The sequence below is a fragment of the Cydia amplana genome, chromosome 9, assembly GCF_948474715.1.
Source record: "Cydia amplana chromosome 9, ilCydAmpl1.1, whole genome shotgun sequence".
NCBI classification, from domain to species: Eukaryota; Metazoa; Arthropoda; class Insecta; order Lepidoptera; family Tortricidae; genus Cydia; species Cydia amplana.
The window spans coordinates 13,326,630-13,348,698 of NC_086077.1; the positions used below are offsets into that span (position 1 = coordinate 13,326,630).

At 38.5% G+C, this 22,069-nt stretch overlaps 1 protein-coding gene and 1 long non-coding RNA gene across 2 annotated transcripts in view; both read left to right on the top strand.

The window, feature by feature from the left end:
- The window catches only part of LOC134651224 (uncharacterized), an 80,725-nt gene that overhangs the window by 10,993 nt on the left and 47,663 nt on the right, over window positions 1-22,069 (top strand). The window lies entirely within an intron of this gene.
- LOC134651194 (apyrase) lies at window positions 1,668-21,026 on the top strand. Its single transcript, XM_063506248.1, has 4 exons — window positions 1,668-2,505; window positions 5,884-6,093; window positions 6,764-6,997; window positions 20,758-21,026. The coding sequence occupies exons 1-4, from the start codon at window positions 1,972-1,974 to the stop codon at window positions 20,959-20,961; spliced, it is 1,182 nt and encodes a 393-aa protein (XP_063362318.1). The 5' UTR covers window positions 1,668-1,971; the 3' UTR covers window positions 20,962-21,026.

Here is a 22,069-nt window from a genome sequence, read left to right on the forward strand (position 1 = left end):
GGAAGCACCCTGTATATTTTAAGGCGGTTATCACACTAGCAGAGCAATCGTTTTTTTTAATAGCCTATTTTGCGTCCCACTGCTGGAAAAAGGTCCCTTTCTTCCGCCTCTCATCGCGGTTTGGTAAATGTATGATCCAGCCAGTCGCTGCAAAATGCCTGGAGGTCGTCCCGCCATCTCCTTTTTGGTCAGCCTCTACAAATCTACAGAGTGCCTACTAAATAAAAATAATTAAACTCCTAAAGTGATCGTACGACATGCAACTAAATACATAATTGTTTGCACGTATTACATATCACCGCGCGGAAGTCAACAAATTGATAGCGCACAAAAAGTAAAAATTATCAATTGGCAGACTATACCGAACCACTTTAGTCTGATCTTATTTCAATTAAACTTTTTGCGGTAGTAGGATGTCCGTGGACCTAATCACTTTTGAATTACTCGATCCAGTGAAAGCTAACGTGCAATTTCTTTTTTCGCGCGTACGATTTTGTTTTATTTCGACTGTGTTAGTGGGTTCTCTAATAATTGTGAAAACTTGCACTTTCATAAGATTAGTCATATGTCTACACAAGTACTTACACAATCGTAGGTAGGCCGACGACGGTTGAAGTCAGGGTTCCAACTGTAGGTTAGGCCTGTTAAATGAGGCTGTCGGTAAAGAATGTAGGGTACTACCTACCCTAACAATTATGGTGTGCTACAGGCTGGTTAAAGGCTTAACTGCATGAAGACTGATTTTTTTTACCTATCTTGTTGCAGGCAGTAAGTAGTTACAAGTAGGTATGCCCCGAATAGTCGTTTTAGCTGAGTACCGAATATTCGGCCCCTCGAGGCCGAAGCGCCGAATATCCGGCGACCGAATAAACAGGGGCCATTATCCTAAAAAAATCTTGATAGCAACCCAGGAGAATCCTAAACTAAAGACAGTTTGCAAGAATCACACCTAATCACATTTATTTATTCATAACATAATAATTTAAGTAACTAGGGTAACGTACCTACCTATACCTATATGTAAAACATGAACCCAGACAGGGTGTAGCAAATTAGTTTTATTTTAATAGTAGGTACCGAAAGGCATCGAAAGGTATCTACTTAAACTAAAGTTTTTTTACCGCATCTTAATAAAAATCAAATCATAGTGGGGCGATTTAGCATTTTACTTTCATTTGCAATCATTTACTACCGGGCCTACTTTCCCTAAAACCTAATCCAACCAGTATATCATCCCCCTGCACCCTGCACTTATCCATTTCAGCCCTACTGCCCGACACCATAATCATAGGGAATATAGGGATCATCGGTTTTTTCGAAATAATACTTTTTGACTAAACATTAGGTTTTGTTTACAAAAAGCTTTTAAAAATGTGTGCCGAACAGTTTTCAACCAAACGTCAGTTTGACATTGACACATCAGCTGGAGATATTTTTATGTTTTTACGTTTTGGTTCACGCATTCTCAAAGAAATCACAGAATGCAGATATAGCTTCATGATGATTTCCAAACCCACGATGAACATTTTTTTTTAAACAGCCATCGATAGCTGTTATCATCTTACTAAATATAAATTCCTAATAGTTTTTATCATAAATTGTAACATTTTAGCATAATAAAATACTAAAAAATTTGTTTGTCGCGCAGATTGGAACGTCAAATAGGTTGTAGCAATAGTGTTTTTGATAGATGACAAAATTTACTTATGATTTCATGGGGTTAAAATAAAATATTTTCGAAAATGTACCATATTATTCGCCACAATTCTCTTCAATCATCTTTTAGTGCTGCATACTTAGTCAAATTAAAAATCGGGGTCATTACATCCAAAAATTGAGTGCCAATGTGTCAATAATAAGTGTAAAACTCACACGTTTCAATATCGCTAACTAGTTTACCATATTTAGTTAATTATACCGCTAGTCAGTTAGTGTTTATCAGCGAATGATGCGATAATATTTATCTAAGTTATGTATAACTACGACTTGGAAGAGCGTAAAATGAATAGTTCACTCCGGGACTGGCGCAAAGCACTGCGTACTCCCGCCACTTACAGGGTCGGTAACGCTGTGACATTGCAGCCCCGCTTGATATTTTTAGTCGGAATGTTTGCCGCGTTTCTTTTAATATTATTTTACTGTAACTGGACGAGCAGCCAGCCGCATATTGTGCAGAAATGGAGTAGTATCACAAGGCCATACAATGCCACTTATCCATTGACGAAACCTGTAGTCTCCGGGGATGTGGTGACATTTAGAATTGGTATAGTGGCTGACATGGATACTAATTCGAAGAGTAGTACACATCCTTATACATTCCATAGTTATTTCAAGAAAGGGATGCTGCATTATGATGCAGTGAAGAAACATGTGACAGTTGCGTGGGACAGTCAGCCAGCGACACTTCTATCCTCTACTTACTCTCACAAGGGTAGAGGAATGGAGCTGTCGGAGCTGATTGTGTATGATGGGAGACTTCTGACATTTGACGACAGATCAGGAATGGTAAGTTTTTTCAAGTACAGCATAACCAATATTAAATATTTCGTAGTTTCATATACAAAAATAATATAAGTAAGATAATAATACTACATTCAGTGCCGAAAACCCGTATCGGGTATTTTATGATTTCGTTCCCAGGCCGGACAACCCAATAGTCGGGATCGTGATACTGCAGCTTTATATGACGAAATTGTTGTGTCCTGGTGCGGATGTCTTATTTGGCTGGGTGGCAATGAATGTGTTAAAGAACTTAAAATTATTAACTAACCCTATTCAACTATACTTACCCTGATAAAAAAAAATTGTTGAATACATATGGAAGTACTACTTGATTTAAGTTATTATCATTCCTTTGTTCAACTTCTCAAATTGACATTGAACCTGAGATAAGAACACAAAAAAATTATCATCATTATAATTTATAAGACATCAATCAAAAGGTCAATTACTCCAGAGCACAACTTATTATCATTATTTCTTGAATAAAAACCTCTGAATATTATTATGTTAACATACAATATATTGATAAATGTGGAGTATTTTTACCATAGAGCCTCAATGAAGTAAATTCTGAATTAAGGTGTATTTGGGATATTCCCAATACTTCAGAATGGCAGGTAATTCTGAAAATGATCCATAATTTCTTCTTATTAGAGTCCATTTTGGGAACTACTCAACATTCTGAAGTAATTGAACAATAGACATATAATGAGGAAAAACCTATTTTCTCATGTGAATTAATTGTTAACATTGACTGTACATAGTTAACTAAAATAATTACAACTATAAGAATAACTATAAGTACCTAATTATAAATTTTTTAAAAGTTGGGAAGATGTTATAGTAAACCTTTTTGGCTTTTGCTGAATAGCAAGTACAGTCAGCAGGCGCGGATCCACCGTTGTGGGCACGATGGGCATGCCCACAACCCTAATAGTATGTCCTATCGATTCCCCGGCTAAAACTACGCCGATTTTTCGCAGAAACTTTGGCAGAGGAACCTTTCGCAGAATTTCTTTACGCAGAGTTGTTGGCATAATACCTATTGATATGCGGATTAACTTTACTAGACTGATCGTTTGGTACCTAACTGTCACGATTACCCGAGTAGGTAACCATTAGTTGAAACGGTAGGTAATGTGATCAACTGGTACCTATGAATTAGAAATTCTCGTAAGTTAATATCAGTTGACAACAGAGTCCTAATTATTTGCTAGCATAAAGATTATTTACTAACAGGGGCAATTATTTTTAGCTTAAAGGGTCTTAGAAATCTTAAACATTCACAAATATTAGTACAATTGTCTAAATTAATAATGCTAGCTTTTAATTTACAGGTGTATTTAGGAGTTTTTTTCCGCGTAATAAGCGTTGCATTTAATTTTATATTTATCTATGTATAAAAAGTGTTATACATATATGCATCAATGAATCAATGTTGTAAGTAACGCAATTGCTAAATCACTAATTTACCTGTAACTTTAGTACTTTTAGTAGTCTAGTCTACAAGCTCAAAATGATGAAAAATATAGATACTGCACCCAATAATACGTGTGATAGTGATAGGTGTGATACCTGATTCGATTCGGAATAATGTCTAGAAAATGTATTCGTAGCGCACATCAAAAATTGCTAAAGTTATAATTATAAACATGAAAAAATACATATGGTATTTTATTTTTGGCCAGTACATGCTCATAAACTAATTTAAGATATGAAGACAAAATATTCCAAAAGAGGAGGAAATCCCCATTAAAAAATTCTAGCTCTAGGTTAGGTACTCTTTATACTCTTTATAGTTTTCATTTAACACTAAAAATAGCCCTCCGCGCGTCATTTTCAGGATGCGCACGCGGCATGAAAGGGTAATATGTTTTTTCATTTCTCATGCTCTGAAAGAAGGTCATTGTTGTTCTAAAAGGTGTGCAGAAAATGATACGTTTCTGCACTAGAGCATTTTACGTTCCAAGTACGACTATATATTTTTTACGATAACCAATTGAAAATTGGGTTTAAATGGATTTGTTATAAAATTGTCATTCTGATATTTAACTCCCCATTCCATAAATATTGATACTTTTGCCTAAATGTTAATTGAAAGTACCCTCAAGATTTACTATAAAAAATTGTACTTTCTCATGTTTAAAAAAAACACGTACATTTTACTTTCTTCGTATTCGAAATGAAAAGTAGAGTGTTTAACTCGGATGAAAGGCATCATTTCAGCCTCGGACTATTGGCGCTCTCACTACGTTCAAGCGCCAAACTACCTCGGGAGGAATGAGTGCCTTTCATCCCTTGGTTAACAATCTACTATTAAAGGTATTAAATATTCATTTAAAAATTTGGAAAAAAATAATGCATGGTTTATGGTGTATTTTAACCATGTCATTTTGACGACCGGTCTGGCCTAGTGGGTAGAGACCCTGCCTGTGAAGCCGCGGTCCTGGGTTCGAATCCCAGTAAGGGCATTTATTTGTGTGATAAGCACAGATATTTGTTCCTGAGTCATGGTTGTTTTCTATGTATTTAAGTATTTGTATATTATATCTATCGTTGTCTGAGTACCCACAACACAAGCCTTCTTGAGCTTACCGTGGGGCTTAGCCAATTTGTGTAAAAATGTCCATTAATATTTATTTATTTAATTCATGTTACTACTGTTAGAAATTTTTAGACATTATCCCGAATTCAATGAGCCATCACAAGTATATCTACTTTCCACCACCCTGAACTTCTCGACTAGACTATCTACTTAACGAAATCTTTAAAAAAAAACCGGTCAAGTGCGAGTCGCATTCGCGCACGAAGGGTTCCGTAACATTACGCAAGAAACGGCAAAAAATCTTACTTTAATTAAAAAAAGATTACTCTGCCAAATGAAATTCTTACAATAATTGTTCAACACAAAAGCGAATTGAACGGTATGTAAACCAAAACTAGAAAATGTCGTCTAAAAGTTAGATGTTCGCCGAAACTCTCTGAATCGATAATCTGCGCAAAATTGCTCGGAGAATCATTAGGTACCCCCCTAATAGACTTATGACGTCATCACGGTCTATTGAGATCGGGATGGTCGTTCAAGAGTCATGATTGTTCATGAGCGAGTTCGACACCTAATACTCTGACTCGTACTTTAAGATTTTTGGGTTGCTGTGACCACAACCTTTTTTGAGGGCTGGATCCGCGCCTGACAGTCAGCAGCAAAAGTCGCCCGCTTAGCGAGGTGTTAAAAATGATCTTGACTCGACTTTATTGTTAAGAGAATAAGAGCGTGTCAAGGTAATTTTGAACACCTCGCCCGCTTAGTAACTTCTGCTGCTGGCTGTACCTTACACAAAACATGGACTTTTCTAAAGACGAAACTATATATGTTTCCAGGTATTCGAAATAGTGAACCACAAGATGATACCATGGGTGATATTGATGGACGGCAACGGTCATGTAGAGAAAGGCTTCAAGACGGAGTGGGCGACGGTGAAGGATGAGATACTTTACGTTGGCTCAATGGGGAAGGAATGGACTACCGCTGCCGGTGACTTCCAGAGCTATGATCCTATGTGGGTGAAGGTCATTAACATTCATGGAGAGGTAAGATTTATTCATATATATGTTTCATTATGTAGCTGTAGTTAGTTAGCTATAGTTCGTTTTTAGGGTTCCGTACCCAAAGGGTAAAAACGAGACCCTATTACTAAGACTCCGCTGTCCGTCCGTCCGTCCGTCTGTCACCAGGCTGTATCTCATGAACCGTGATAGCTAGACAGTTGAAATTTTCACAGATGATGTATTTCTGTGGCCGCTATAACAACAAATACTAAAAACAGAATAACATAAAGATTTAAGTGGGGCTCCCATACAACAAACGTGATTTTTGACCGAAGTTAAGCAACGTCGGGCGTGGTCAGTATTTGGATGGGTGACCGTTTTTTTGCTTGTTTTGCTCTATTTTTTGTTGATGGTGCGGAACCCTCCGTGCGCGAGTCCGACTCGCACTTGGCCGGTTTTTTAGCATTAGAAAAAGACTACGCGATCTTGACGTGTCTTTTAATTGAAAAACGCTCTTTAAAAATCAGTAACTATTAATTATTAAAGTAAAAGATTGTAAATAATCGTAAATGATTAATAATTGTTACATATTTGCCGTGACTTATTTTTCAAGTGTTTTTCAATAAAAAGACGTCAAGATTGTTTACCTTTTCTAATGCTAAAACGAACTATACTATTATAACATAATAATTTTCCGTAATCAATGTTCCAGGTCCAACACTTATCCTGGATAAACCAATACAAAGCCATCCGCAGCGCGATCAAAATCCAATGGCCCGGCTACATGATCCACGAAAGCGGAGCGTGGTCGCCCGCGGCCCGCGAGTGGAAGTTCCTGCCACGGCGGTGTAGCCACACTTCGTATAATGAGACTAGGGATGAGATCATGGGCTGCAACTATCTTATTACTGCGGATGCTGCATTCGACAGGGTTGAGGCTGTGGAGGTTAGTTGCTTGTTATTATAGAAAAAACACAAATCGTGACCAATGGCCCGGTTAAATGATCCACGAGCGGAGCGTGGCGGTGTAGCCCGCGAGAGTTCCTGTCGCGGCGGTGTAGCCACACTTCCTATAATGAGACTAGGGATGAGGTCATGGGCTGCAACTATCTTATTACTGCGGATGCTGCCTTCGACAGGGTTGACGCTGTGGAGGTTAGTCCCATGTTATTATAGAAAAAACACACAAATCGTGACCAATGGCCCGGTTAAATGATCCACGAGCGGAGCGTGGCGGTGTAGCCCGCGAAAGTTCCTGCCGCGGCGGTGTAGCCACACTTCCTATAACGAGACTAGGGATGAGGTCATGGGCTGCAACTATCTTATTACTGCGGATGCTGCGTTCGACAGGGTTGACGCTGTGGAGGTTAGTCCCATGTTATTATAGAGAAAACACACAAATCGTGACCAATGGCCCGGTTAAATGATCCACGAGAGCAGAGCGTGGCGGTGTAGCCCGCGGAAGTTCCCGCCGCGGCGGTGTAGCCACACTTCCTATAATGAGACTAGGGATGAGGTCATGGGCTGCAACTATCTTATTACTACGGATGCTGCGTTCGACAGGGTTGAGGCTGTAGAGGTTAGTCGCTTGTTATTATAGAAAAAACACACAAATCGTGACCAATGGCCCGGTTAAATGATCCACGAGCGGAGCGTGGCGGTGTAGCCCGCGGAAGTTCCCGCCGCGGCGGTGTAGCCACACTTCCTATAATGAGACTAGGGATGAGGCACAGATCATATAATACTAGTACAGATACCCAATCCCATACTAAAAACGCGCACCGTCCTAAGTAGCAAATACTTGTAGGCAATTTTTTAGTTCACAGTAACAAACTAGATGGCGCACGGAGCCCCACGGAGCTAATAAAACTCTTACGACAAACATGCGTTGAAATGGCGTCAAAACACCTCTCGCGCGACATCTGTTGTAGCTTTCACGCACTAAACCTACACATCACATTCATTTTTAAGGTCAATCATTACTAGAGGGCGTTTCAGCCATCGGCGACAAAATTGAAATTTATTTATTTTTATTATTTTTTTTGAAATAATTTACGATTATGAAATCAATTTGACTTTTTAATTTTTTGTTATATTTTTTGTATTGTAAATATTCTTGTCGTATTCTTATCGCTTACCTTGCTTCGGCAAATCGGCACGACAAGCGTTCGGGTAAACCAGCATAACTGTGACTTTGAGATACACAATAATAATGCATAATCAAAGAGGACTCTTATGCTGGTTTGAAGGTATCTACTACTAGCACGTACCTATGCTTCACATTAGGGCAGAAAGAACACGGCATTGCGGTATGATCTGTTTTAATAAAATAATTCTTGGAGCTAAGCGTTGCATTGCCGCGTGCCGTCCACATGGCCTTGAGAGGCCCAAAGCCCAAGGTCGCGCCGACGAAACAATCTATTTTTAACGTCCGTTAAATAAAATCGAAAGTATTAACTTGAAAAAATATGCGCATATTAAAATCTAAATTTATATGTGACGTTATCTATGAAAATGGATCTTATTGTCGATGGCGCTTACGCCATTATTGACGATGTTCAGATATAAATAAAAGGCCACGCGACGCCGTGCGGCGTAAGCGCCATCGACAATAAGGTCCCTTTTCATAGATAATGCCCCATATTAGTACCTAGAGATATAGATATAATACTACGCGGTATTTTCTTAGATTTATTATGAAATAAAAAACCGGCCAAGTGCGAGTCGGACTCGCGCACGGAGGGTTCCGCACCATAAACAAATATCGAGTCGAGCCAAAACAAGCAAAAAAACGGTCACCCATCCAAGTACTGACCCCGCCCGACGTTGCTTAACTTCGGTCAAAAATCACGTTTGTTGTATGGGAGCCCCACTTAAATCTTTATTTTATTCTATTTTTAGTATTTGTTGTTAAGTTGTTATAGCGGCAACAGAAATACATCATCTGTTAAAATTTCAACTGTCTAGCTATCACGGTTCGTGAGATACAGCCTGGTGACACGGTGACAGACGGACGGACGGACGGACGGACGGACAGCGGAGTCTTAGTAATAGCATGCCCTCCCATTCCGAAGGCCGTATAATTCTTTTTAAATCGATATCATAGATGGCGCTATATGTCACAATCGGCGATAACGAAATTTTTATCTTACAGATTAAGATGTATTAAGAGACATTTAAAGTGTCATAAATTAAAAACATTATAAATGAAATACAAACATTAATAACAACACGAATTCAATGCATTCATTTTCAAAATTTGAAATCACAATTATATCGCGACTGACTACGTTATGAACAACAGCGCAGGACAGTTATGTGGAGCTGTCGAAGTAATATTGAATATTGTCACTAGATGGAGCCACCACGGTTCTAATATGTGGAGTTTGATTTAGAATAATTACATTTGAGTTATGAAACTTATGAATTACGAAATTTAGTACATAATGTAAAAAAAATAGATCGGTCGATAAACATGCCTACTCTAAATGAGTACCTATTTTTTTTAAAGTAGGCCTGACGTTAAAATATAAATTTAAAAAACTCGTAAGCCGATGTTTTTCAAAAGAAATGAATGCTTTGTTTTTAAATACAATGCAAGTTTTTATTTCGCTTGATGTCCAAGTCAAACGCACATTTTACTCCTTTATTGACCGACGCGTTTGCGAAGGTCTCCGTTTTAACTCGGGCCAAATTTCGTTTGAGGAGAACGTTCTCCTCGGTTTAATTCTCAACCGATTCTCATCAAATTTTGTGACCAGATTCTAGGATAAAATAGTTTTTTTTTTCAATGTGATTATTTCAAAATTGCGGAAACAAATATGTAGTCGTATCAATATTATAAGAGCATTTCTTTTCTTTTTGAGATATATTTACAGTGCTTGGCAAAAATGTAGAAATGTTGTAATGGTATAGGCGGTATTTAGATATGTATGTAGGTTTTTACTCGAAAATAAGTAGCCAAATTTCGTCAAATTGGCTAAGTGCTATCATGGCGCAGTTTGCAAACAGTTGCTTTGATGCATGGAGGTTCCAAGTTCGAACCCCAGTAAAGTGCGCTGCTAACTTTTTGTAAATTTTTACACTTATATTATTGTATTATTATTTGTGCAAAGCACGGGTTAAACGTATTCGTTTCATTTTTCCAATCTTTTATTAAACTTTTTGTTAATTTAGTTTTCCTAAATAATTCTAAACGGCGTACCCATATATTTTTTATTCAGTTTTAAGCTATGCTCGCGAGGTCTACAGTTTATTAATTTCCTTGTTGTAAACGACGATCGGCTTAAACCGCGAAAATCGAAGTTTGCAAACTTCATGAGGTAGAACAAACTAAATTGACAGCGATTTTGATAACACAGACTATGCAAGTGTTCTTTTAATTACATAATCTAATAGAAGTTTGATGTTTAAAATAACACTAATAAAATATGCTTGGTATGACTCATGCAACTATCTCTGTCACTCGAATTACAACTTAATGTTAGTAAAAGAGCCCAAAATTTGCAATATTCGGTGTTCGCGGGTCGCGGGGCCTGCCTAGTCGAATTTTTGTTGACGGACAAACTCCGACAATGACTGCACTCATGACTACGACGGGAAGTATGGGGGTGGTCATGATTTGGTCATGGACTGGCCACGGTGTGACATGCGAGTTACCCTTGAAAAAAATGCTACCTAGGTGTTCGTATTTCCAATGCAAGGTCATGACCGCCATGACTGGTCAAAAGTCGATGTTTCGTTTCTAAACTGAACACAGTGCGCGTTTGCAAACTTGAATTGACAATACGGTGTGTTATATCTATAGGTTTGTATTTATTTTTAATTTAATACGAGTACTTATGTTCTCAATCGCTCCAGCGTCTCAAGGCCGCACAGCGACGTGCACACGCACACTCGGATTAAGTACTAATTGTAAGGTGCGTCTGTGTGCTTACAAAAACTACCATACAACTAGGTACATAGGCGTGAACGGCCACAGTCATTCGTGCCGTCCTCTTCTTCTTTCTAATAGGAGCGACAGGGACAGCATGCACGGTTTGAAACTTCTAACAGTTCTAACCATGTTAATAAAAGAGGGACGGGCAATATATCTCGCCGCGAGATACTGTCGTGCCTATCATGGGCTAGCCCGGCTGTAAATATTTGTTTTTAGTGCAAATATTTCCTTTTTGTATTTTAAAATACTACAAAATAAATCGTGTTACTGCCGTTTGTACGAGAATGTACATTTTTAACATGAAATAAATGTTTAATAAATAAATAAATATTATAGGGACATTCTTACACAAATTGACTAACGATACAAATGTGTAATATACAATTAATACTTAAATACATAGAAAATATCCATTACTCAAGAACAAATATCTGTCTCATTATATAAATAAATTACACTTTATTTTCAATATAAAAAAATCGATCGAGTAGGTAATTCAAGGTCACTTTTTTTGTAACGTTGTGGACCTGCTACTTACGGGTTAAACACCCTGACCATGGAAACCGGCATACCCTTATTATTTTCCCTCCTCTTTTTTATTTCCGAGACTTGGTGCGCGACTGACACTATCAATAGCTGGCGCGCTCGAGTAACATTTTTAATAACTAATCCGTTTTGTATATATGTTTTCTTAGGTACAGTCAGCAGCAGAAGTTGCTAAGCGGGCGAGGCGTTCATAATTACCTTGACGCGCTCTTATTCACTTAACAATAAAGTCGCGTCAAGATTATTTTGAACACCTCGCCCGCTTAGCAACTATTGCTGCTGACTGTACATGATAGGACAAGTACGGCTACCATTAATTGACATTTGACTTTTACGCCACCGACTGCGTGAACTCGATCGCACCAATACATCAATGCGAGTGCGAGCGAGATAGACTGCGATCGACTTCATGCAGTCGCTAGCGTACCTAAACGTCAAATGCCAACTCATGATAGCCGTAGCGAATAAGCTACAAAACTTTTAGTAGCTAAATAAAAAAATGAATAAATCGGAAATACAATTAGTTTATTTATTAATTTAAAAGCATGGCAAAAAAAAACGTTACACACATTTTTTATTGCAATATTACGAAATAGAATGTAAAACACGCAAAGCAACGTACATATATGGGGCATTATCTATGAAAAGGGACCTTATTGTCGATGGCGCTTACGCCGCACAGCGTCGCGCGGCATTGTATTTATATCAGAGCATCGTTAATAACGGCGTAAGCGCCATCGACAATAAGGTCCCTTTTCATAGATAACGTCACATATGCTACTTAGGGCGGTGCGCTTTTTTAGTATGGGATTGGCGGATTGGGTATCTGCATGTACTATGTAATTATGTATGTACTAGTATTTTATGGGGCATTATCTATGAAAAGGGACCTTATTGTCGATGGCGCTTACGACGCACGGCGTGGCGCGGCATTGTATTTATACCGGAAACCGGAGCATCGTTGATAACGATGTAGGCGCCATCGACAATAAGGTCCCTTTTCATGGATAACGTCACATATGATCTGTGATCCTTACAAAATACCTACTCCTTCCTTTCCTATATACATGGTCTTTTTAGGGTTCCGTACCCAAAGGGTAAAAACGGGACCCTATTACTAAGACTCCGCTGTCCGTCCGTCCGTCCGTCCGTCCGTCTGTCACCGTGTCACCAGGCTGTATCTCACGAACCGTGATAGCTAGACAGTTGAAATTTTAACAGATGATGTATTTCTGTTGCCGCTATAACAACTTAACAACAAATACTAAAAATAGAATAAAATAAAGATTTAAGTGGGGCTCCCATACAACAAACGTGATTTTTGACCGAAGTTAAGCAACGTCGGGCGGGGTCAGTACTTGGATGGGTGACCGTTTTTTTGCTTGTTTTGGCTCGACTCGATATTTGTTTATGGTGCGGAACCCTCCGTGCGCGAGTCCGACTCGCACTTGGCCGGTTTTTTATTTCATAATAAATCTAAGAAAATACCGCGTAGTATTATATCTATATCTCTAGGTACTAATATGGGGCATTATCTATGAAAAGGGACCTTATTGTCGATGGCGCTTACGCCGCACGGCGTCGCGTGGCCTTTTATTTATATCTGAACATCGTCAATAATGGCGTAAGCGCCATCGACAATAAGATCCATTTTCATAGATAACGTCACATATAAATTTAGATTTTAATATGCGCATATTTTTTCAAGTTAATACTTTCGATTTTATTTAACGGACGTTAAAAATAGATTGTTTCGTCGGCGCGACCTTGGGCTTTGGGCCTCTCAAGGCCATGTGGACGGCACGCGGCAATGCAACGCTTAGCTCCAAGAATTATTTTATTAAAACAGATCATACCGCAATGCCATGTTCTTTCTGCCCTAATGTGAAGCATAGGTACGTGCTAGTAGTAGATACCTTCAAACCAGCATAAGAGTCCTCTTTGATTATGCATTATTATTGTGTATCTCAAAGTCACAGTTATGCTGGTTTACCCGAACGCTTGTCGTGCCGATTTGCCGAAGCAAGGTAAGCGATAAGAATACGACAAGAATATTTACAATACAAAAAATATAACAAAAAATTAAAAAGTCAAATTGATTTCATAATCGTAAATTATTTCAAAAAAAATAATAAAAATAAATAAATTTCAATTTTGTCGCCGATGGCTGAAACGCCCTCTAGTAATGATTGACCTTAAAAATGAATGTGATGTGCACGGATTTAGAGTTAATAAACTGGATCGAGTACATTGACCAAAAAGTGTGTCCACATGAGAAGTCAAACTAGAGCCCTGCATCTCGTTCTAATTAGGGTGACCATAAGACATCTGTATGTGGGATATTAGGATAACATGAAATATATCAGTAGGGTGTGTCATTTTCTAAATAAAGTTCAATTTTAAGTAGTCGGGTTTTTTCTTTCATTTGTAGTCGGCCTCTTTAGGGAGCGTTCAAGTATTACGTAACGAATTTGGGGGGAGGGGGGGGGGGTCTTGTAAAACGTTACGAGGCGTTACAGGGGCGGGAGGGGGGAGTTTGAACTACGCGTTACGTAACATTGTTTTTTAACCTTTCAGAACTTTTCGCCATTTTACGGTAAGTACTTTACGCCACATAATTGTGGCCTTTAGGTAAAAAAATGGTCACTTGGTGGTTACGTCACGTTTTACTAGGGGGGAGGGGGGGTACAGAAAAACGTTACGGCGCGTTACATGGGGGGGAGGTGTCCAAAAATTGCGTTACATAATACTTGAACGCTCCCTTAGCACTCACTCATGGTATGTTCATAAAGGTAGGCTTCCCTTTTGTACATTTCAGCTTTTTTTAAGTGTAAGCGTCATTGAAGATCTGTTTAGCAAATATGACGTTTTTTTTAAAGTTGGTGCCTTTTTTCTATTGACGGAAATGTGTCCTACCTATAAAGAATCGATTGCATATATATAAACAGTTTGACACACCTTTTCCGTAACAAAATATTATGTATAAATGAGAGTCTGTAATGTTTAAGGAGTTAAGCACTTTGGTTTTTAATTTTGGCAATTGAAGGGATGTTTACAAAAACAACATAACTGACTACACTGGTTGACACCTGAAACGATTAACATGTTCTTAAAAAAAATGACAACCGCTCTAAGCAGTTATGTTGTTTTTGTAAACATCCCTTCAATTAGGTATTCTATAACAAATCTTAAATTAAACATGCCGAAATAAAGACATACCTATTAAGTTAAACTTACTTTTACATTACCTACGTTAATAATAAGAATTCTGTGAGACCGATTCACAACGTGCCGACATCATAGTCACCCTAATGAGTTTGACAATGTTGTCTTGTATTTTTATAGTAAAATGTAATCATTGTGGCTTTCTTGTGAAACAATATTCCACAATTAGCAATTATTTCACTCCAACAACCTTTAACACAACATTTCTTCACAATTTTTAAGAAATTTCGCATTCACGTGTTTTGAAGAAATGTCATCAAATTGGGGATACCAATTAATATTTAAAGTTACTACAAATCCTACCATACTAAAATTTAGGTTTTTTTTGCTGTGTATGCGCTTGGTTTAATCAGTTAATAATATTGGCATCATAATTATTTACAAATTACTTAAAATATATCAGAACTGTAATCTGAATATAGCACTAAAATTGTATAAGAAGGTAATTAAATTCAGTAGTATAATGATATAATTTCTACCACAGTGGTATTTTTTTAACATTGGCAACATGTGCGAGTGAGACACAGGGCTCGGGTTTTTCTATCTCAAGTGGACCGTTTTCTCTAGTCTGGTACGAACAACTTTCTGTCTCGGTGATAAGGTTCAAATTAGTATGGCAAAAAAAGTGACAACTCGCTCCAGTTTAAAAAATATAACTTCATGGTGATGTGTAGGTTTAGTGCGTGAAAGCTACAACAGATGTCGCGCGAGAGGTGTTTTGACGCCATTTCAACGCATGTTTGTCGTAAGAGTTTTATTAGCTCCGTGGGGCTCCGTGCGCCATCTAGTTTGTTACTGTGAACTAAAAAATTGCCTACAAGTATTTGCTACTTAGGACGGTGCGCGTTTTTAGTATGGGATTGGGTATCTGTACTAGTATTATATGATCTGTGGTAATAGGGTCCCGTTTTTACCCTTTGGGTACGGAACCCTAAAAAGACCATGTATATAGGAAAGGAAGGAGTAGGTATTTTGTAAGGATCACAGATCATATGTGACGTTATCCATGAAAAGGGACCTTATTGTCGATGGCGCCTACATCGTTATCAACGATGCTCCGGTTTCCGGTATAAATACAATGCCGCGCCACGCCGTGCGTCGTAAGCGCCATCGACAATAAGGTCCCTTTTCATAGATAATGCCCCATAAAATACTAGTACATACATAATTACATAGTACATGCAGATACCCAATCCGCCAATCCCATACTAAAAAAGCGCACCGCCCTAAGTAGCATATGTGACGTTATCTATGAAAAGGGACCTTATTGTCGATGGCGCTTACGCCGTTATTAACGATGCTCTGATATAAATACAATGCCGCGCGACGCTGTGCGGCGTAAGCGCCATCGACAATAAGGTCCCTTTTCATAGATAATGCCCCATATATGTACGTTGCTTTGCGTGTTTTACATTCTATTTCGTAATATTGCAATAAAAAATGTGTGTAACGTTTTTTTTTGCCATGCTTTTAAATTAATAAATAAACTAATTGTATTTCCGATTTATTCATTTTTTTATTTAGCTACTAAAAGTTTTGTAGCTTATTCGCTACGGCTATCATGAGTTGGCATTTGACGTTTAGGTACGCTAGCGACTGCATGAAGTCGATCGCAGTCTATCTCGCTCGCACTCGCATTGATGTATTGGTGCGATCGAGTTCACGCAGTCGGTGGCGTAAAAGTCAAATGTCAATTAATGGTAGCCGTACTTGTTCTATCATGTACAGTCAGCAGCAATAGTTGCTAAGCGGGCGAGGTGTTCAAAATAATCTTGACGCGACTTTATTGTTAAGTGAAAAAGAGCGCGTCAAGGTAATTATGAACGCCTCGCCCGCTTAGCAACTTCTGCTGCTGACTGTACCTAAGAAAACATATATACAAAACGGATTAGTTATTAAAAATGTTACTCGAGCGCGCCAGCTATTGATAGTGTCAGTCGCGCACCAAGTCTCGGAAATAAAAAAGAGGAGGGAAAATAATAAGGGTATGCCGGTTTCCATGGTCAGGGTGTTTAACCCGTAAGTAGCAGGTCCACAACGTTACAAAAAAAGTGACCTTGAATTACCTACTCGATCGATTTTTTTATATTGAAAATAAAGTGTAATTTATTTATATAATGAGACAGATATTTGTTCTTGAGTAATGGATATTTTCTATGTATTTAAGTATTAATTGTATATTACACATTTGTATCGTTAGTCAATTTGTGTAAGAATGTCCCTATAATATTTATTTATTTATTAAACATTTATTTCATGTTAAAAATGTACATTCTCGTACAAACGGCAGTAACACGATTTATTTTGTAGTATTTTAAAATACAAAAAGGAAATATTTGCACTAAAAACAAATATTTACAGCCGGGCTAGCCCATGATAGGCACGACAGTATCTCGCGGCGAGATATATTGCCCGTCCCTCTTTTATTAACATGGTTAGAACTGTTAGAAGTTTCAAACCGTGCATGCTGTCCCTGTCGCTCCTATTAGAAAGAAGAAGAGGACGGCACGAATGACTGTGGCCGTTCACGCCTATGTACCTAGTTGTATGGTAGTTTTTGTAAGCACACAGACGCACCTTACAATTAGTACTTAATCCGAGTGTGCGTGTGCACGTCGCTGTGCGGCCTTGAGACGCTGGAGCGATTGAGAACATAAGTACTCGTATTAAATTAAAAATAAATACAAACCTATAGATATAACACACCGTATTGTCAATTCAAGTTTGCAAACGCGCACTGTGTTCAGTTTAGAAACGAAACATCGACTTTTGACCAGTCATGGCGGTCATGACCTTGCATTGGAAATACGAACACCTAGGTAGCATTTTTTTCAAGGGTAACTCGCATGTCACACCGTGGCCAGTCCATGACCAAATCATGACCACCCCCATACTTCCCGTCGTAGTCATGAGTGCAGTCATTGTCGGAGTTTGTCCGTCAACAAAAATTCGACTAGGCAGGCCCCGCGACCCGCGAACACCGAATATTGCAAATTTTGGGCTCTTTTACTAACATTAAGTTGTAATTCGAGTGACAGAGATAGTTGCATGAGTCATACCAAGCATATTTTATTAGTGTTATTTTAAACATCAAACTTCTATTAGATTATGTAATTAAAAGAACACTTGCATAGTCTGTGTTATCAAAATCGCTGTCAATTTAGTTTGTTCTACCTCATGAAGTTTGCAAACTTCGATTTTCGCGGTTTAAGCCGATCGTCGTTTACAACAAGGAAATTAATAAACTGTAGACCTCGCGAGCATAGCTTAAAACTGAATAAAAAATATATGGGTACGCCGTTTAGAATTATTTAGGAAAACTAAATTAACAAAAAGTTTAATAAAAGATTGGAAAAATGAAACGAATACGTTTAACCCGTGCTTTGCACAAATAATAATACAATAATATAAGTGTAAAAATTTACAAAAAGTTAGCAGCGCACTTTACTGGGGTTCGAACTTGGAACCTCCATGCATCAAAGCAACTGTTTGCAAACTGCGCCATGATAGCACTTAGCCAATTTGACGAAATTTGGCTACTTATTTTCGAGTAAAAACCTACATACATATCTAAATACCGCCTATACCATTACAACATTTCTACATTTTTGCCAAGCACTGTAAATATATCTCAAAAAGAAAAGAAATGCTCTTATAATATTGATACGACTACATATTTGTTTCCGCAATTTTGAAATAATCACATTGAAAAAAAAAACTATTTTATCCTAGAATCTGGTCACAAAATTTGATGAGAATCGGTTGAGAATTAAACCGAGGAGAACGTTCTCCTCAAACGAAATTTGGCCCGAGTTAAAACGGAGACCTTCGCAAACGCGTCGGTCAATAAAGGAGTAAAATGTGCGTTTGACTTGGACATCAAGCGAAATAAAAACTTGCATTGTATTTAAAAACAAAGCATTCATTTCTTTTGAAAAACATCGGCTTACGAGTTTTTTAAATTTATATTTTAACGTCAGGCCTACTTTAAAAAAAATAGGTACTCATTTAGAGTAGGCATGTTTATCGACCGATCTATTTTTTTTACATTATGTACTAAATTTCGTAATTCATAAGTTTCATAACTCAAATGTAATTATTCTAAATCAAACTCCACATATTAGAACCGTGGTGGCTCCATCTAGTGACAATATTCAATATTACTTCGACAGCTCCACATAACTGTCCTGCGCTGTTGTTCATAACGTAGTCAGTCGCGATATAATTGTGATTTCAAATTTTGAAAATGAATGCATTGAATTCGTGTTGTTATTAATGTTTGTATTTCATTTATAATGTTTTTAATTTATGACACTTTAAATGTCTCTTAATACATCTTAATCTGTAAGATAAAAATTTCGTTATCGCCGATTGTGACATATAGCGCCATCTATGATATCGATTTAAAAAGAATTATACGGCCTTCGGAATGGGAGGGCATGGATGAGGTCATGGGCTGCAACTATCTTATTACTGCGGATGCTGCCTTCGACAGGGTTGAGGCTGTAGAGGTTAGTCGCTTGTTATTATAGAAAAAACACACAAATCGTGACCAATGGCCCGGTTAAATGATCCACGAGCGGAGCGTGGCGGTGTAGCCCGCGAAAGTTCCTGCCGCGGCGGTGTAGCCACACTTCCTATAACGAGACTAGGGATGAGGTCATGGGCTGCAACTATCTTATTACTGCGGATGCTGCGTTCGACAAGGTTGAGGCTGTGGAGGTTAGTCGCTTATTATTATAGAGAAAACACGCAAATCGTGACCAATGGCCCGGTTAAATGATCCACGAGAGCAGAGCGTGGCGGTGTAGCCCGCGGAAGTTCTCGCCGCGGCGGTGTAGCCGCACTTCCTATAACGAGACTAGGGATGAGGTCATGGCCTGCAACTATCTTATTACTGCGGATGCTGCGTTCGACAGGGTTGAGGCTGTGGAGGTTAGTCGCTTGTTATTATAGAAAAAACACACAAATCGTGACCAATGGCCCGGTTAAATGATCCACGAGCGGAGCGTGGCGGTGTAGCCCGCGAAAGTTCCTGCCGCGGCGGTGTAGCCGCACTTCCTATAACGAGACTAGGGATGAGGTCATGGGCTGCAACTATCTTATTACTGCGGATGCTGCCTTCGACAGGGTTGAGGCGCAGGAGGTTGGTTGTTTCTTACAGAGTGACTATACTGAGTGTTCCAAATTCGGCAGAGATATCACGTCAGAATTGTCAGAAACTACAAGAGATAGCTTCTTAAGACGAAACAGGAGCTGAGATTTAAATATTTTAGGTAAATATACCCGTCTCGCTAACGGAAGCGGCTCCTAAAACTAGTGCGATAAGGACAAGGCGAAAAATCTGGCTTCCTGCGTAAAAATCTCAAAAATCGAAGTCTCGTACTCGACTGTTTCCTCCTCCAAAACTTAACCAATCGTAACCAAATTTGGAAACCTAAATAATTATGAAATTATCTGTGTCGGACCGTTTTGCTTTTTTGGCTAATTGATATCAGTTTTGAGTACCACGCCTCTCATTGCGGCATAGTCAATTAGCCCATTTTTGAAGGGCTCTAGCGCCTTAAAAAACTAAAATATCATAAAAAGCAAAACGGTCCGACACAGATATTGACAATATTAATCTGTGTTGAAAAAATCATTGCTCTAGCTTCAAAACCCACGGAGGAAACAGTCGAGTACGTTTGTATGGAGAAATGACCACTCCTGTTGGCTCTTAAGAAACACGAGGACTATAAGTTTAACATGAAAAGAGATTTATTCTTTATCATTATCATTTACACAGGTTATCAGATCCCGTGGTAACACTACATAGTATAAAACAAAGTCGCTTCCCGCTGTCTGTCTGTCTGTATGTATGCTTAGATCTCTAAAACTACGTAACTGATCATGATGCGGTTTTTATGTATAATTTGTAAACCCGTGCGAAGGGCGTCGCTAGTTGCTAATATAATAAAATATTTTGCTAACTAATGCATAATTTTATTTGTTCCCAGATAACAAAGCACCAGCCGAAACTCGGTTTTTCCTCATTCAAGTTCATCCCCGGCTCTAACGACGAGGCCATAGTGGCCCTGAAGACCACAGAATTCGAGGGTAAGACCGCCACATACATATCAGCCTTCAGGACGGACGGAACAGTGCTACTGCACGACACGCTAGTGGAAAACTTGAAGTATGAAGGCCTGGAGTTTATTTAGTTAAAGTTAAAATAAAGTATTCATAGGTATTTGTATATATGTATAATAAACGTTTAGTTTTGTTAGACCTTGTTTTCTTAACACATTAATTGCCACCCAGCCAAACAAGACATACCGTAAAATGGGGTGAGTAGGTTTCGCGGGGAGAGGTGGGTTATGAATGGGGAGAGAAGGTTTGAGAGGGGGGTGAGAAGGGATTTAAAGGCTACTGCTACAAAAATAATGTATTCCAATTTAAAATGGAGCTATAGTAATACGCATAATAAAAAAAAATCGATCCAACATTCCTCCAAAATCACCTTTGTATGAAAAGCCCTCTCACCCCAAATACGAGGCACTACGGGGTGAGGTGGGTTTTCCTCTTTGTCGTCAAAGTTATGAAATGGAACTAACCAAAATAAGATAAAAACTAAAATACAAACGTCCGGAACACTTATTATATACACCATTCAGTTTGCAAGTGTAAAAATAAAATGTTATCGAGGTTTGAATGTCAGTTTTGCGCCTACTCACCCCATTTTACGGTACGCGCCAGGGCACAAAAATTTCTTCATATAAAGGTAAAGTACCACGATCCCGTCTATCGGGTCGTCCGGCCTGGGAACGAAATCATAAAATACCCGATAGTCGGGTTTTCGGCACTGAATATAAAACTGCACACTAATAGGTAACTTTTTTTAATCGATAGACAATCTACTCTAATAGTTATGATTGCTAAGACTAGAAAGCTTTTTATACCTAATAGTTGCACTATCAACTATGCGCTTTAACACATTCAGTGATAGTACGAGCTACGCGCTATGAGCCGGGAAAACCCGTATGTAGCGAAAAGCGCCTACGAACAGAGATAATTCTCTGGCGGGATCTAAAGAAAACATGAATATTACTATTGGCGGGATTGATAGGGAAACCTATACTGGCGCCATCTGTAAATAGCTTCGACCGGCCAACTCCATTGGAAAGGGGGGAAAACTAAAAGAAAACAAAATTCTTGTGCCCAAAGCTTTATTTGACCATCAAAAATATATAACATTTCAAAACGATTAACAAAATAAGGGTTATACATTTACGTAGTTAAACTACAACACACATTTCCTGGTGAAAAACA

Excerpts from the sequence above, each read along its gene's own strand:
- LOC134651194 (XM_063506248.1), top strand. The coding sequence starts at position 1,972 with ATGTATAACTACGACTTGGAAGAGCGTAAAATGAATAGTTCACTCCGG. Across the intron at positions 6,094-6,763 it reads TCATTAACATTCATGGAGAG|GTCCAACACTTATCCTGGAT; the intron begins GTAAGATTTATT and ends TCAATGTTCCAG. Across the intron at positions 6,998-20,757 it reads ACAGGGTTGAGGCTGTGGAG|ATAACAAAGCACCAGCCGAA; the intron begins GTTAGTTGCTTG and ends ATTTGTTCCCAG.